We start from the raw sequence: 17,642 nt of genomic DNA, 5'->3' as shown, positions 1-17,642 counted from the left end.
TTGCCGCCACCGAGCAGAGCGTCTGTCTTTCAGAGACGGGAAGGTGGTTTTCATTCCTCTAGCACTGCCCGATCGATCCATTCACCTCTCCAATTTCTTTCTCTCTTTAAAGTTACACTTCTGAATCACTCCATACTGGTCAGGTGGCTTTGGCCCTTAAACACGATGGGGCTCATCCCATTCCTGGCTGAGTGCCCTCCTTCCCTAGTGCATGATTCAGGGAAACAAGTGATTGTGCCCCCCCTCCACCCCCCACCGCCCTGGCTTCCTGAATGACTGAGGAGCACTGTTATCTGAGACACTGGAAGAGTTTAAATCTATTCTCAAAGGTTTGCAATTTTTCAGTAATATTTAGGAACTTTGCATAGGAAAATTCTATAGTGTGGATAATTGTGGTTTCTGGTGATGGAGTGTTTTCTTAAGCTTCTAAATTGTTACTCTCTGATTTGGAAAAAAGGGCACTGAGAAATTCAGTATCTTTATCACCTAGGTTTCTACTATATACATTGTCATGGTGTTCAGTGGACAAGCATTGCTAAATTACCTGCAATTAACCTAAAAACAACAACAAACTTTGTGAACAACCCTGAAAGACCCAGTATAGAAACAACCGAAAGGCAAGTACCTTATTTCTCGATGTTATTATCTGCTTAATGACTACTCGGTCTGCCAGCAGCAACACTTTGGTCACTGAAGAAAGGAGTAATCTCGCAGCCTTTATAACTCCTGTTTTGTCTGTAAAAATGGTGATCTGGCCCCCAGATTCGGGGTGATTCGGGGCGCTTACATCTGTAAGTGCTGCAATCGTTTCTCCTAACAAGAAAGGCAAGGAAGAAATGTCAAATTGGGAATTAGACACATTTTAAATTAAAATCCAGATTTTTCTTGTCTCTTGAAGGTATCACGCTGCCCATCTCCATAACTTGAAGGCACTTGAGTTTTTACGGACACCCAGGGAGAGAGGACGAGGCTCTGGGCCCCAGGGAGAGGCACCCTCAGTGAACAGGGGGCCTAGAAGAATCATCCATAGGCAAAAAGAAACAATAAGCGAGATCCTCTGCTGGCCAGCCTGAGCTCTGGATGGAAAACAAAACTAAAGGAGAGCATCCCTCCTGAGAATTCAGCCCACGGCCGACCCTCCGTCAGGCTTGCTGTTTGAACTGGTATTTCCTATGATTCCCAGCATGAGCCATTCTACCAAGTGAACTCCCCACCCTCTAGAAAAAGTTCTTCACTGTTGCTACCAAAAACTTTATATATATATTTTTTTCTTTTTTAAAAAACCTTTTGACCTTTAATAGCAATGATCAATCTATAAAACAATACAAATATGTGTTCTACTCAAAAATGAAACCAGTGTGTAACTGTTTCTAAACCTTATCTTAAAAAGATTAGAAAAATTAACTTTTGCCCTGGCCAGGTAGCTCAGTTGGTCGGAGTGTCATCTCATACTCCAAAAGGTTGTGGGTTCGATCCCTGGCTGGGACACATATGGGAGGCAACCAATCAATGTTTCTCTTTCTTTTTCCCTTCCTCTCTGTCTAAAAATCAATAAAAACATATCCTTGGGTGAGTATTAAAAAACACACAACTTAATTATCTTGTAATGTTCTAGGTAATCTTTTAAATCCTAAATAAACCTGAGTGCATAATAGATTGATTTTCTCACAAATTCACTCTGTCAATAACATTACATACACCCACAATGTACCAGCCTATGTGCTCAGGATCTTGAGTAAAAGTGTGACATAATGAAAGTCAAGGTTAGGCCTAGTGGAAACATATAAAATACACCTGAAAGGAAAGACTTAAAGTCGGGCTACTAAACTAACTACTATTTCAATTGTGGGTGTGAATCAGTAAGGATGTTACTGGGATGGAAGCCATAGGAATATAAAAAAAAAAAAAAAGCATGATTTGGCCCTGGCCAGGTGGCTCAGTTGGTTGGAGTGTTGTCCCTCATACCAAAAGGATTGCAGGTTTGATTCCTGGTCAGGGCACATACCTAGATTTTGGGTTTGATCCCTGGTTGGGGTGTGTACAGGAGGCAACTGATCAATGTTTCTCTCTCTCTCTCTCTCTCTCTCTCTCTCTCTCTCTCTTTCTCTCACCCACCCACTTCTTCTCTCTAAAATCAACAATCAAATCCTCAGGTGAGGATTTTTTTAAAAAAAAGATTATTTGGGAGATACTGAGAAAATAAAAAATAAAATTCGTACCTGAACAGTTGATATGAAGGAAAGGAAAGTGAAAAATAAAAATAGCTTCAAGGTTGTGAACCTAAGTTGCTTAAAATCAGAAGGGTGTGGGAAGGGAGATGATAAATTTAGTGTCAGACAACAGGAATTTGAAATGACACAGGAAAGCCCAAATGATAAGCCACTTCATATGGATGCTGAGATACCATGGCAACCACTGAAGCTCTACTAACAGGTGAAGCCTGTGATCGCCAAGCCCCCAGTGATGCCCACCTCCTGCGATTTACATCCTTGCATCTGTCCCGCCCACATCATACGAGGTGTGGTATGGCAGGGTGATGGTATGTCATTTCCAAGTGGGGTTATTAGGCATCGAGGTAGCCATTTTGGTGTCCCCCCACCACCACCCCACCTCTCTCTCTAGCCGTTTTGGTGTCCTCTCTCTCTCTCTCTCTCTCTCTCTCTCTCTCTCTCGGAGGGAAGGCAGCTACCATGCTGTAGGCAGTTGTTACTACAGAGAGACATTCATGAGATGAAACTGAGGCCTCTGGTCCATGGTCAACAAAGACGTGACGCCTGCCAATGGCCTTGAGAAGGAGTTCGAAAGCAGGTCCTGCAGCGTCCACCCTCAGATAACTGCAGGCTCAGCCCATCCCGTGACTGCAGCCTCCTGAGACGCAGACCCCGAGCCAGCCAGTAAGCCGCTCCCTGATGCCTGGCCCTCAGAAACGATGTGAGGTAATAAACGTTTGCAGTTGAAGTTGCTAAGTTTGGGTTAATTAGTTACACAGCCATAGGGAACTATGACAAAGTTTTATGTCGCAAAATATACAGAGAAAAACATTTAGAATTAAACCTCATACACACAGAAAGGGGCAGGAGAAAAAGTGTAAGTTTGCATTCTAACAGCAAGAGCTGAAAGATGAAAACGTTTCCTTTGGACCTCTGGAAAATGTTACTTTTTCCTGTGGCTCTCAATCACCGAAATATTACACGAGCCTGCACATATGGCATTATTTAACCTTGCTGACTAAACCCCTGGCATTGAACTTAAAGTACGTGCGTTGGTCGCATTTGGTCTGCTCCACCACCAAGGTTCGGTGCTCCCTTAACATTATAAAGTCATTCCAAGTGTAGACTGTTCAGAAACCAGTTCCCTGAAAAAGCCACAAAGCTTTCTTATAGCTTCATGGTTGTCATCTTTAACTTACGTGTAACTAGCTAGTTTGCATCTATTCTCCGCCCCGTGAATGGCTAGAAATCCAAGAGTCACCCAGAACCCCCCTTTCCTTTAATCAACGACCGACTTCTAGCTATTCACCATGCTGGTGGGTGTTTCGCGCATTCTTCCTGCTCTTTACATCACCAGGACCCTGCCCTGCTTTAGCCTGGTTTATTGTAAAACCTTCCCTGCCTTTAGTCTCCACTCTCTCTCAATTAGCCCTCATTTGTTCATTCCCTCCATACTACCAGAGAGTGTTCGAACACAAAACGACGTGTCTTTCATCTGGCTCAAAATTCCTCAAATGATCATTTGTGGAATAATACCCGCAGTCAGTCATGTAACATACAGAATCATGGCTGATCTGGTTGGCCTCTCTGTGTTTCCTTGGCCTTTTCTCCCCCACTCCCTCTCCCCCATGGTGACTCTCCAAATCACCTGCTCCCCCCTCAGGGTTGCCCGTGGAAGTAAACAGCACCATCATTTACCCAGCTGTTCACACTCCATACCTACACTCTTCCCATCACATCCCACAACTGAACTGTCAGAAAATCCTGTCAGCGTCACCTTGACGATATACGTAACCAAATGCAACCTCTTCTCACCACCCCAAAGGCTATCACCGGGTGTAAGTCACCACCATCTATCACCTGAACCGCTGCAACAGCCTCTCAACTGGTCTCTCTGATTTCACCCTCTTACCTCCTAAAACCCATTCTCCAAACAGGAGCCAGCAGTCATCCTTTTAAAATATAAATGAGATCAGATCACCACCCTACACAAAACCTACTAGCTCCCCTATTACACTTACAACACAACCCAAGGTTCCTACCTTTGCCTAGAAGGACAGACCTGGTTTTATTCTTCTTTTTCCCAGGTATCCACATAGCTGGGCAGTCTCTGCTCCAATGTTACTTCCTTCGAGGGATTTCCTGATCCCCCATCTCAGTAGTCCTCAACTGGGGACATTTGGGGATGTCTGGAGACATTTTGGGTTGTCACAATGGGGACAGAGGGGGCCTACTGGCAGCTGACAGGTAGAAGCTAGGGATTCTGCTAAACAGTCGACAATGGAGGGTTACTACCCCCAACAAAGGATTACCAACAAACAATTATCCAGCCCAAAATGTCAATGGCATCTACCCTCTCTAACATACAATTCCATAGGTTTCCTAACCCTTCCTGTGCTTTGTCACTTTCTTCATGATAACTATCACTAACTGACATTATTACCTATTGACTCGTTTGTTTATGGTCTGGACCAGGGGTCCTCAAACTACGGCCCGCGGGCCACATGCAAATACAAATATTGTATTTGTTCCCGTTTTGTTTTTTTACTTCAAAATAAGATATGTGCAGTGTGCATAGGAATTTGTTCATAGTTTTTTTTAAAACTATAGTCCAGCCCTCCAACGGTCTGAGGGACAGTGAACTGGCCCCCTGTTTAAAAAGTTTGAGGAACCCTGGTCTGGACAGAGGTATGTCTCCCTTACTGTACCAGAATCTGAGTTCCACAAAGGCAGACTTTTGACTAATCTGTACATGGCTAGATACATATGGCCTAGAAAAGCGCCTGGCATATAGCCAGCACTCAGCAGACACTTACTAAAAGAGCTCCGGCTGGTGTGGCTCTTGGTTGGCCCTTGTCCCATGCACCAAAAGGTTGCTGATTCAATTCCAGGCCAGGACACATGCATGGGTTGTGGGCTCGATCCCCAGTGGGGGGCATGCAGGAGGCAGCTGGGCAATGTTTCACTCCCATATCAATGTTTCTCTCCCTCTACCTCTCTCTCTAAAAAAATAAAAATGACAATAAAACATATTTATTAAAAGAATAAATGGATAAATGATACTTCCAGACTTAGGACTTGAGCCAAGAGAAGTTCAGTAGACCTAGAAGCTAATCCTGTCCTTTAATGTCCCAGGCATCTATAATCATTGGGCACATCTTTACTCAAAATGAGACAATAATTTGTCATCGTATCCAAAGCAATACAGTTGGTATCAATACACTTCGATATCAACATCCACATACCTGCTTGTTTAGCTTCAATACAGGCAATAGTTATTTCTTCTTTCAAATCCCAGTTTTCATTGGCTATAGCTTCCCCTACTTTAACAAATCTTCCAACTGCCAAGTTGACGGCTTGTCCTACACGCTGAATTGCTTGCAGAGTTTTATCAGATTTTTTGGTATTATCTTTGTGATTAATAAGTGTGGTAATCTAAGAACAAAAGACAAAAGCAACTTGTTTAAGTTTTATTGCAATAACTTTTTTTGAAGCTATATCACAAAGGCCAAGTACATTAATCCTGGCATCCTGGATAACCTAACAGACCAAATTCATAGTTTAATGCTTTAACCCAGAGGCAACCAGGAAGCATCCTGCATCTCTCCTCAGGACAATGCTCCCATTGATAACAATTCCAAGTTTATGAGAGGGCAGGTAGCTGGGGCATGCAGTTCCAGAAGCCCTCCAGGTATTTCAACAGAACTTCGAGACAGGAGAAAAATAGGGGAGGCTAGATCATTACAGAGAATCCACAGAAAATCAAAGCACTTCAGGTCTAGTTTCTTTTGCTATGACTTGAGCTACTATGAGTAGAAAGCATTTTTATTATTATTTACTGATTTTCAAGAGAGAGGGAAGGGAGAGGAAGGAGAGAGAGAGAACTATTTGTTGCTCCACCCATTCATGCATTCATTGGCTGAAACTTGTAAGTGCCTTGACCAGGGATCGAACCTACAACCTTGATTGTATCAGGACGACACTCTAACCAGCTGAGCTACCCAGCCAGGGCTAGAGACAGCATCTTCACCTTGCATTCCACTCTACTGCCTAGCACAAGTTCATAGCTTGTACAAAATGGTGTCATACATGTTTACTGAATTCAATAGATACTGAGAATGACCCCTATAATCTATGTTTTATGCTTCCCTGAGTTTTGTTGTAGCTCAAAGTCAATGAAATAACCAAGAGTCTGAACACCTGGTTCCGGGCCCTGAAATAAAATACAAAAGGTGACAAGTTAGGCTGGTTGAAACAAAGATAAATCTTCAGAATGTTTTATAAAATTAGCACGTGCACTTTGCTGACATATAAAAATATTTAAAGAATGTTACATAAAATATAGATCCTAAATAGCAGATGGCCATGGAACATAACTTGGAAGTGTTTTGTATAAATATAGTAGCAAAGACCAGATAGAGAATTAAGAGAACAGGAAGGGAGTCACTGCCTGGGCAATAATTATGTGCCAAGCACGCTCTATGTTACGGTATTAATAGTTTAGAATCAGGAAGGCCTGGGTGTGGGCCTTGGCTCTGTCCTGATTAGCTACATGACCTAGGGAAATCTATTTAATCTCTTTACATGTCCTCATCTATAATATTGTTTTTCAAATTTTAAACACTTCCTAGATGCCGGGCCCTGAGGATGCATCAGTAAACAAGACCATTACAATCCGGCCTCCGTCTGGTTAACCATCTAGCAGAATTAACAATAATTCAATTATATAAACTATATTTGTTGCACACCTATCATACGCCAAATAAAATTCCAAGCAATGATGAAACAGCAATGAACAAGAAAGGCCCATGCTTTCATGGAGCTTACATTCTAATGTCGGGGGACACAACACAATAATCACATAACTAGGTAAACAAAAGAATTTAAATATAAATGCTATGCAAATATTAAAATAGGAAAATGGGATAGAAAGTAAGTGTACCTGAAAGTAATTTATCTTCCTTCATGAGAAAATGATATTTAAGCTGAAATGTAAATGACATCAAGTAGCCAGGCTGGCCAACATCAGGGAAAAAGTATTCTAGGGAAAAGAAATCATTGTTTTAAAAAAGAAGGGGGTCACCTAAGGAATGAGGTAAGACCAGGAGTGGTTAAAGAAGGGTGGGCCAGAGGGCAAGTGTAAGACTGATATCCAACTGGTAGGCACAGACCAGCCATGAAGGCTACGAGTTGGAGTAGAGTTTGTATTTTCTTGTAAGTGCGACAGAAGCAGGAAAGTGATAGACTCTAGTGGTTTTGATGTGTGTCCACAGAGTTTTGCTATTTCGCCTTTCAAGATCTGGAGCCTCATTCCTCTCTCCCTAAGCACTTAGATTAAAGCAGAAGCGACAACATGCTACTTTTCAGGACAGGTCAAAATGATACTCCAGTTCCTGTCTCACTCCCACTCTGAGATTATTCACTTTAGGGGAGCCAGTTGCCCTGTTGTGAAGACATCAAAGTTTTAGAGTTTTCAGTGTACAGATCTTTCACCTCTTTGGTTAAGTCCACTCTTAACTATTTTATTGTCTTTGATGCTATTGTAAATAGAATGGTTTTCTTTATTTTTCAGAGATTTTATTGTTAGCATATAAAAACAACTGATTATTTTCAACAATAAATATTTTTAAATAAAAATAAAAGGAAAAGAAATAAATAAAAACAACTGATTTCTGTATATTGATTTTTAAAAATTAAATTTATTGAGGTAACATTGGTTAATAACATTATATAAACTTCAGGTATACAACATTATAATTTGATATCTGTATACTCTATTGCATGCTCACTATCAAAAGTCTAGTTTCTATTACTATAGAAACCAAGAAGAATCTTCAAGCAAGGGATGACAGGCTACCTTTATTTTCTATTTTCAAATTTTTATTTTTATTAATAATTGATTGTATGTTGATTTTTTTAATGCTGCAATTTTGTTGAATTTGTTTATTAGTTCTAACAGTATTTTGGTGGAGTCTTTAGGATTTTCTATATATAAGCTCATGTCATCTGCAAATAGAGACAATTTTACTTCTTCCTTTCCTATTAGAATGCCTTTTATTTTTTGTTGTTGTTGTTAATCCTCACCTGAGGATATTTCCCCATTGATTTTTAGACAGACTGGAAGGGAGGGGGAGAGACAGAAACATCAATGTGAGAGAGACACATCACAAAGATTGATTGCCTCCTGCACATGCCCCAACCAGGGCCAGGGATCTAGCCTGCAACCGAGGTCCACTTCCTTGACTAGAATCAAGCCCCGGACCCTTCAATCCGTGGGCTGACGCTCTATCCACTGAACCAAACCAGGTAGGGCCTTTTATTCATTTTTATTGCCTGATTGTTCTAGCTAAGACTTCCAATACTATTCTGAGTAGGTGAAGTAAGAATGGGCATCTTTGTCTTGTTCCTGATCTTGGAGGAAAATCTTTCAAGTTTTCACTATTAAAGATGATGTTAGCTATGGGCTTATTATATTGAGATATGGTCCTGCTATACCCAATTTGTTGAGCATTTTCATCATGAAAAAATGTTAAATTGTGTCAAATGCTTTCTATGCATCTATTGAGATGATCATATGATTTTTTTCCCTTTCGTTCTGTTAATGTGGTGCATTACATTTATTGATTTGCATTTGTTGAACCATCCTTGCATTGCAGAGAGGAATCCCACTTAATCATGGTGTGTGCTCCTTTTAATGTGCTATTGAATTTGGTTGGTTAGTATTCTGTTGATAATTTTTTGCCTCAATTCTTCAGGGATATTGGCCTATAGTTTTCTTTCTTTGTACTGTCCTTATCTGGTGTTGATATCAGGGTAATACTACCCTATAATGCTTCAAAAAAATCCCAATGAAGCAGGTATTTACAAACGAAGAAACTGGACATCATGAAGTGTAAAGAAATTGGACATCAAGGAGACATTCTGACCCCAGACATTCTGACTCCAGAGCCTAGCCTCTTAACCAGTTAGCCATACTGCCTTATCTGCCTTATGATGCTGATAAGAGGATTAAATGAAACGATCCACATATTGTGTTTAACAAAGTACCAAGTTTATGGCAAGCACTCAAGGTATATTATAATTAGCTCTCTTATTTAATTCTCAGGTATTATTGAAGATAAGAAAACGGAGGCTGAGTGAAGGTAAGTACTGGCTCACACAGCTAAAAAGTGGCCTAGTTTAGAATGTGGACCCACGTTTGTCTGACACCAAAGCCCACCCAGTACTGTCCTTCCTGATTTTTTTTTTTTGAGGGTGGCAGAACACTGTCTTCAAAATAAAATATTACCTAAAGCCATTAGGTTATCATGTCAAAGAGGAGTTGCTATGGGTGAATTTTGTGGTTGACTGTGGGCCATGCTGCTGGGAAGCAGGGAGACCAATATGAATCCTTTAGCATCAGCTTAGTTTTCCTCCAAATTGGATAGACTAGGGAACTCTTCAGACCACCTGGAAAACCCAGGGCTTGATCACCATTGATTATTCCAAACAACCACCTGGGAACAGACTCAGTTTGTCAAACCCTTCATTTACATAAAGCTTTAAACTTTCAATCATAAAGAAAAGATCCTGCAATTAGGCTAAAATATCAACTATTGTTCAGTTCTGAAACACACACTTTGCTTTCACTACAAGCATCCTCCCAGGTGCATAATTAGGTGTGGCTGGCTGACTTCCTCTTACTCCAAGCAGTCTAGAAAATGTTACAGTCCAAATAGAGGTATGCCCTTAAAATTGACAGAGGAGCCAAGTCAATTTATAAAATTCCTTACTAAGAGGTCTACTTACTAGTATACCCTAGAATCATGACCAAACTTTTAAAAAGGCAGGTTCAAAAATTATTCATGTTGTTTAAAAAAAAAAAAAAAGGGAAAATTAGAAAAGCCTAAATAAATAAAAATCCACTATCCCATGAGCATTTTGGCATAATTCTTTCAGTCTTGTTTATATACACATTTAAACACAGTTTTACAAAATTCAGAACAAACTTCAATTTCCTCATCGTGCAAAAAAATAAAAATAGGTAACCTGTAACATTAAGCACAACAGTAGCAGGCACTATTTTATGTGCTTTACATCTGTTGAGTCATTGAATGGTTATATCTCTATGAGGTAGATATTCTTACCACCCGCATTTTGCAGATAAAGAACCTAAAATTTGAAGAGGATAAGTATTTGCCCAAGGTCACAATAAGTTGCCTACACTCATAATCAATACACTTCCTCTTTCCTCCAGGATTGTCTTAAGGATCAAGGGAAAGACAGCTGATGAGAGTGCCTTGTAAATTATATAATGTGCCAAAAAATATTTTAGCTATTGTTCTGCAAAATAGGAGGCATCTTATATTGGGCGCCACAACCTGGAGCTGCCCTGACACTAAACTGGAGAAGGCCTGGTTGGGGGGGTGGGGGGGGGGCAGAGAAGGCGTCCCTGGGGGAGAAAGAGAATCCGATACAATGAAGAACTCTGCTGGGGAATAAAAGAGTAAGAACTAGGGCTTACTTGATACCTTCTAACCAACAGTGTCAAGAAGTACCAATCTCTAACAAAGCATAAACTTGCACAAGAGCCCGATCTCTGATGTCCCCTTGCCTGGGTTTGAATTCTGTGGCAAGTCCTCTAACCTTTCTATGACTCAGTGTTCTCACCTGTGAAAACAGGAATACTGTGAGCACCCATCCCACCAGGGCACTGTGGGAATACACTAGTAAATGTAAAACAGTGCAACACCTCATAATTGTTAGGTATGACACTGTCCACACTTCTAGAATCTGTTTTTCCCTCAGGCTTGTGATGTTATTTTTATTTCCTAGAGTAACTAACAGTAATCTCTTGATTGAAATCGATTTTCTTCGTTTACTTACTGATTTTGTGGGGAGGCAAGAAAGCAAAGATCAGAAAGAAAGAAAAAAAATGGCCATAGCCCATATAAAAGAACAAAGACTTAATTTCCTGGGACCTGAAGAATAAGAAAGCCAGCCCAGGACAGAGAAGTTTGTCTCTGGGTTTAACCCCTGGGCCTCATACTAAACCTGACAAGCTCAGGGGAAGGCTGCATGGCGGGCCTTACACACCCAGTGACAGAAAGTAAGCACACAGGGTGGTCTGAACGTAAAGATTCCTAACTAATAGCGGTCATGGTGGGTAGTCACGTGTAGCATTCCTAAGGTATGTTATCTTAGATGCGCAAAGACAAGAGACGAAGAAACTGTCTCTTGTCTTTGCGCATCTAAGATAACAGACCTCTGGAATGTGAGAAAATCTTTTCCGGACCCGAAGGCACAAGCACAGACCACATTGTTATCTTGTTGCCCACGTAACCTTCTGTGCTGTGTTAACTGTCCGGTACCCACCGCTGTAAAAGAAGTACGTGTCTCTGTTTTGCTTTTTTATCTAATCTCAGATTCCCTACTTTGCTTTCTCCCACCTCCCTAATCTACAACCCCTGGATTTTATGTAACCCCCACACCCGCTTGTGCCTCCTTTGATTCTTTATGTATAAAATAAGCTGCAAAACTGCCATCCTCCAGAGCATTTCCTCAATCTGCTGAGATTTGGCTTCCTGGCAGTTGTCATCACTTTGACTCAAATAAACTCCCATGAGACCTTTCTTAAGGCTGGACATTCTTCCCTCGACACTCATCAGTAAATGCTGAAAATCATTAGACATAAAAATCAGCTAATCGACTACAGAAACCAATATGAAAGAAAGTACACCAAACCATGGGAGATGCTTTAAGGGTAAGAAAAAGGGGCAATTATGCTTACTTTATCCACCACTGCAGTGTTTGGATTTTGTGCGTTTTATCTTTGCAATTAAAAACCCACATAGCCCTAACCGGTTTGGCTCAGTGGATAGAGCGGACTGAAGGGTCCCAGGTTCGATTCCGGCCAAGGGCATGTACCTTGGTTGCGGGCACAGCCCCAGTAGGGGGTGTGCAGGAGGCAGCTGATCAATGTTTCTCTCTCATCAATGTTTCTAACTCTCTATCCTTCCTCTCTGTAAAAAAATCAATGAAACATATTTTTAAAAAACCACATATATTCACATACACAAATCAGCAAAAGGGGCTCCCTATGTACCCCGTTTATCTCCAGCTTACTGAGACAGGATCCTGAAAAGCTTCCAGGCCACTGCAGAGAGAAAGGGGAAGACGGCGAGCTCCTCAGGACTGTGAGGGGTCTGCACAATGGAGAGTGAGGTAAATCTGTCACCGACAGGAAAAGTCTAGTGGGTGGTAAGCTAACATTCCACACCAGGGTGGAGCTGAGTGGCAGGTCCCCCCTGCCCTTCCTTGCATAAAAACAGTTTAAGACTGGGAGTGGGAGTTTTGACAGGAAGAATACAGTGATTATTAAAGGAGGCGGGGAGTTGTTCTGCAGGAAATATGTTTGGGACTTAGCCCAGAGCTTTTTAAAAAATGGTCTGAGTTAGAAAATATGTAACAAATGAGTGCGTATCACATACACACATACAGTTTAAAGAAATGAAAGGAAGACATATGCAACCACGGTGAGCTGAAGAGAACAGTCAGTACCTCGGACAACCCAGGTGCCCGTGGGCCCCTCCCTTTCTACATCACTCCCTCCCCCGGAAAAGAACACTGTCCTGATCTGGTGCCCATCCTTCCCTTATTATAACTGCTGCACAAGTGTTATATCCCTAAATGATATATGGTTTTGTTTTGCTAGGTTTTGAACCTTTAATTTTTTTTCATTCAACACTACATTTTTTTGAGATCCATCCATATAGATAATTATACCCATGGTTCATTCATTTCACTGCTGTAGAGTATCTCATTGTGAACATAGCACAATTTATTTAAACATCCTACATTTGGGTTGTTTCCGGTTTGGGGCCAATAGAAGTAAAAAAAATATAAAAATAAAGAAGAAGAAGAAGAAACACCAAAATTCTAATCCATGTCTCTAACACACACACAGGAGTTTCTCTATGGATCCAGTTCCATGTGCTTCTATTTAGATAACCAATTGCCCCCCACCCATTATTTTTTATATTTGTTGTTGTTGTTAATCATCATCTGAGGATATTTTTTCCCATTGCTTTTCAGAGAGTGAAAGGGAGGGAAGCAGGAGGAGAGAGAGAGAGAGAGAAACATCAATGTGAGAGACACACATCAACTGGTTGCCTCCCCCACTCACCCTGACTTGGGGCAGGAACAAACCTGCAACCCAGGTACATGCCCTTGACAGGGAATCAACCTTGCAACCCTTCGGTGCTAGGGCTGATGCTCTAACCACTGAGAGCACTGGCCAGGGTCCAGACCCGTTTTTTATAAAATTTCTTCCTTTTCCCACTGACCAGCAGAGCTAATTCTGTGATTTACCAAGTTTCCACGTATGTGTGGATCTGTTTCTAGGTTCGAATTCTGTTTCACTACTCTATCTGTCCATCTCTATCCTTATACCCACGTTACCTTAATTTGCTATAGGTTTGTAATAACTGTTGAAATCTGGTAGAGTAAGCCCACCCACTCTGCTTCTCTTCTGGCTATTCTTGGCTCTTTACTCTTTCATATAAATTTTAGGATTACCTTTATCAAATTCTACCTTTAAAAATCCTGTTGAGCACTGGCCAGGTGGCTCCGTTGGGTGGAGCATTGTCCTGTACACCAAAAGGACTGCAGGTTCAATTCCCCTTTAGGGCACATATCTAGGTTTCGGGTTCGATCCCCAGTCAGGGAGAGGTAACTGACCAATATTTCTCTCATATCTCTCTCTCTCTCTCTGCCTCTCTCTCTAAAGTCAATAAAAACATGTCCTTGGTGAGGACTACAAATTTTTTTTTTTTACTTATTGCTATGATGTTAACTGTAAGTTTTCTGCAAATACACTTTATCAGAATAAGGAAGTTTTCTTCTGTTATTAGTTTGTTAAGTGCTTTTGATCATGATTAGAAGTTGAATTTAACTGAATGCTTTATCTGCATCTAATGATAAGAAAATACATCTTTTCTAATATGTTAATGCAGAAAATTGTATGTAGTTGTCTAATATTGACTCAACCTTGCATTCCTAGAATCAGGCCAGTAATCCAGAACTTTTCACTTGGGGAGTCAGAGAGGTTAGATGGTATCAGAGGAGAAACTCACTAACCTGTACAATGCTAGCCCAACGTGTTCACCTCAAGACTGTCTCCTCTATGGCATTGTTCCTGACTCATCCACGCCTCCTCTGAGCTCTTAGAGCATTTACCATTTTTAAAAAATGTATTTTTATTGATTTCAGAGAGGAAGGGAGAGGGAGAGAGAGAAACATCAATGATGAAAGAGAATCATTGATCGGCTGCCTCCTGCATGCCCCCTACTGGGGATCAAGCCTGCAACCCAGGCATGTGCCCTTAACTGGAATCGAACCCGGGACCCTTAAGTCCGCAGGCCGACAGTCTATCCACTGAGCAAACCAGCTAGGGCTAGAGCATTTACTATTGATAATGTTCATTTGACACTTGATGTGCTATTCTGTACACCCCTGTCTCCCAACTAGAATACAAGAACCTCAAAAAGCAGCAACTAGTAAGCATACAACAAATGCTTTCTTAAAATGCTAGAAATATTGTTTTGGATAAGATGGTGAAGCATGAGTTGCATAATAATGCAGCATCCTTAGAAAAGGAGATTCTTGGACATGAGTTTTCTAGAGAGTTGCTGCTTTAATCTGCTAACATTCACTGAAACTTAAAAATCATTTTATTAAAAAAATATTTTTATTGATTTTCAGAGAGGGAGGGAGAAAGGTAGAAACATCAGTGAGAGAGAAACATCCATCTGCTGCCTCTTGCACATCCTCTATTGGGGACCAAGGCCGCAACCTGAGCTTCTGCCCTGACCAGGAACCAAACTGGTGGTGACCTCTTGGTTTGAGGGTCGATGCTCAACCACTGAGCCACACAGGCCGGCAAAAATCATGTTTAATTGTACTCCACACGTTCCTGTTTTGTTAACAGCATTCTGGCCATGCTTTACACTTCTTTTTCATTTTAAGCATAATTTAACTTTTTTCTTGTTGAGTACAGTCTATCATTAGGATCATCAGTCATGGTATTGTGCTAAAGATACTGCTATGGCTATAGAACGTGTGGGATGCAGAACCTCAGCTATGGGCCTGAATGAGTCTTTAATAGGGAAGGAAAAAAAAAACTGGCATTTCCCTCTTTGGCACTGACCTCTAGTTAACTCTCAGCAGCGATTTATACATTCCTCCTCCGCTCTCCTCCTCCCTCCACCCTCTTTTACCCCAGAATTACACAAGGCACAGCTGTAGGACTGGTACGTTTTTAGCAGTGATACTGTGAAAAAGTTACCATTTCTTCAGATTACAACCTTCCTGAGCTTGTTTTTCCATTGTAGACTCTCTTCTCTGGACCTACTACTAGCTGACCTCATCACTGCTTCCAATTTCTAGAAAGGATGCAGCACAGGCAGTTGCTAAGAGCCTAGACCCCGGAGCCAGGCTGCCTGGGTTCAAATCCCAGTTTGACATTTATAGTTCAGCCCCATGACAAGTTACTTAACTTCACTCTTTCTCCGTTCCCTCGGCCATATAATGAGAATAAACATCTATCTACCTCACAGGATTGTTAAGACAATGAGTTAATATTTATAAAGTGCTCAGAACATGGCCTGTCGTAGAGTCGATGTTAAATAAACGAAGAAAACCCTGTCAACTTGAACTCCACCACTCTCTTATTTCTGTGTCTCCTGGGGCTGTGGTTGTATTGGTGGTGGTGGTGGTATTCTTTTGGGGGGAGGGGCAGTGCAGACATAACCAAGTGATCCTAGCAATCCTTCCACTGGTCAGTGCATCTCTCAGACATGGAAGGGGTGGGGGGAGGGGAGCTGGTCAGGTGTATTCATTACCTGTTTTGTTAGCCAGGCTAAAATGAGGGAGAAAATGGAGCTGTTCATTTAATCAGCGTAACGGGAATCTAGGGACACGTGTGACTGCTCATTTCCAGTGTTTGCAGGAGTGGGAGGGAGAAGAGATGGCATTTACAATTCTAGGGACCAGCTCCCGGCTTCCCATCACTGAACACGTTTAAAGAAGGGACTGGCGACCAGGTGTCAAGGATGCTGTAAGAAAGGATTTTTCTAAAAAAAAATTAGAGTCAGGTAGTCTTGAAGATTCCCTCTACCTCAAAAATTTCGGCAATACTAGTGAGTCATCAGGACGTTGCAACCTAGTTGTGAGTCACACAACGCCAACGCGCTCCCCCAGGCACAGAATTCTTCACACACACACACACACACACACACACACACACACACCCAGGACTTGGCGCACAACTGATCCAGGTGAGGAATTCGAGCCCTCCGGCGGCGTACAGCTCGGCTCACGGTAACGAAAACTTCTCTCAAACTAAGCGCATCCATTAGCTGATTCCAGACTTCTGTTAGGACCAGCAAATACAATAAACCATAAATCCCAAATGGAATTTGGAAAGAAAAAAAAGATGTGTATCCGGATTAACTAACAGACAGTCCTTCACTTCACTCTTCCCAGCGGGGTGAGCGGGCAGGTTAGGGGAAGGGGCAGGGCGGCCGCGGTGAATGGGAGCCGGGCGAGCCGCACGCACCCCGGCGGGGGGAAGGGACAAAGGCGGCGGGGAGCGCGCTGAAGTGGGGGGGCGGGCAGGAACCCCCAGCCAGAGCGGCCAACAGCCCAGGTTTGAGCTGGGAATGCAACGTGAGCCCGCAGCGGGTCAGAAAGGGGCGACGAGGAGGGTCCCTATATGCCAGGGGGGCCCCCGGCCAGGTTCCTCTCGCCTCCGGGGCGCTGGGTTCGGCTGCCCTCCCTCCGCGGGGGGCTCACGGGGCCCGGACGCCCGAGCCGCAGCCCCGAAGCGGGTCCCGTGGGACAGGCCGGCGGCGCACCTGCTGGCCGGCGCTCGGTCCGCACCGGGATCCGCGCCCCGCAGCCTCCCCTGCGCTCACCCCCCTCGGCCTCGCCTCCTGATGGCGGAGGGTCCCGGCTCCCGCCGCCTCCGCCGAGGCGGGTCCCCAACCCAGACGGGAGGTCGGACACGCACGCCGTGGACCGGGCGCGGAACGTGGGGCAGCGGCTGCCTCCGGCCGGCCCCGCAGCGCGAGCGCCGCCGCCATCGCGGGCCGCGGACACAGGAGACGAGGGGCCGCGCCGGGAGCCACTTTACCTGGGAGACCAGCGGGAGCAGCGTCTGCTCCACCGAGCGAGTTTTGATCTCGAGCCCCGAGTCGAAGCCGAAGCTGGACGGGCCGGAGCCTGGCATTGCCCCGGCGCCGCCAACGCCGGCGGGGCCCGGAGAGGCGGCCATGGCCATCCCCCGGTCGCACAGCCTGGACGCCGCGCCACTGCGGGCCCGCCGCCTGCCAGCCTGCCCGCCCGCGGCGGCGGCAATGCACCCGCGCGGCCGGAGGCCCCGGCCTCGATCGG

The 17,642-nt window shown here is 43.4% G+C and overlaps 1 protein-coding gene across 7 annotated transcripts in view; it reads right to left on the bottom strand.

The window, feature by feature from the left end:
• CTNNAL1 (catenin alpha like 1) overlaps positions 1–17,598 on the bottom strand; it is a 53,559-nt gene extending 35,961 nt beyond the window's left edge. For 6 of the 7 annotated variants that reach the window (XM_023753297.1, XM_023753298.1, XM_023753300.1 and 3 more), the window contains exons 1-3: positions 17,383–17,592; positions 5,456–5,645; positions 626–813 (exon numbers count right to left, since the gene is read on the bottom strand). In XM_023753297.1, the coding sequence (XP_023609065.1) occupies positions 626–813; positions 5,456–5,645; positions 17,383–17,529 (525 nt within the window). In that variant the 5' untranslated portion in view covers positions 17,530–17,592. Of the gene's footprint in view, positions 1–625; positions 814–5,455; positions 5,646–17,382 lie in introns of all 7 variants that reach the window. The other variant, XM_006088043.3, reaches the window with a different exon arrangement.
• Positions 17,599–17,642: the final 44 nt, after the last annotated feature.

This window comes from Myotis lucifugus, unplaced genomic scaffold, assembly GCF_000147115.1.
Source record: "Myotis lucifugus unplaced genomic scaffold, Myoluc2.0 scaffold_43, whole genome shotgun sequence".
NCBI lineage: Eukaryota > Metazoa > Chordata > Mammalia > Chiroptera > Vespertilionidae > Myotis > Myotis lucifugus.
Note: the sequence above shows the minus strand (reverse complement) of the source record. Positions and strands in the feature narration are given on the sequence as shown.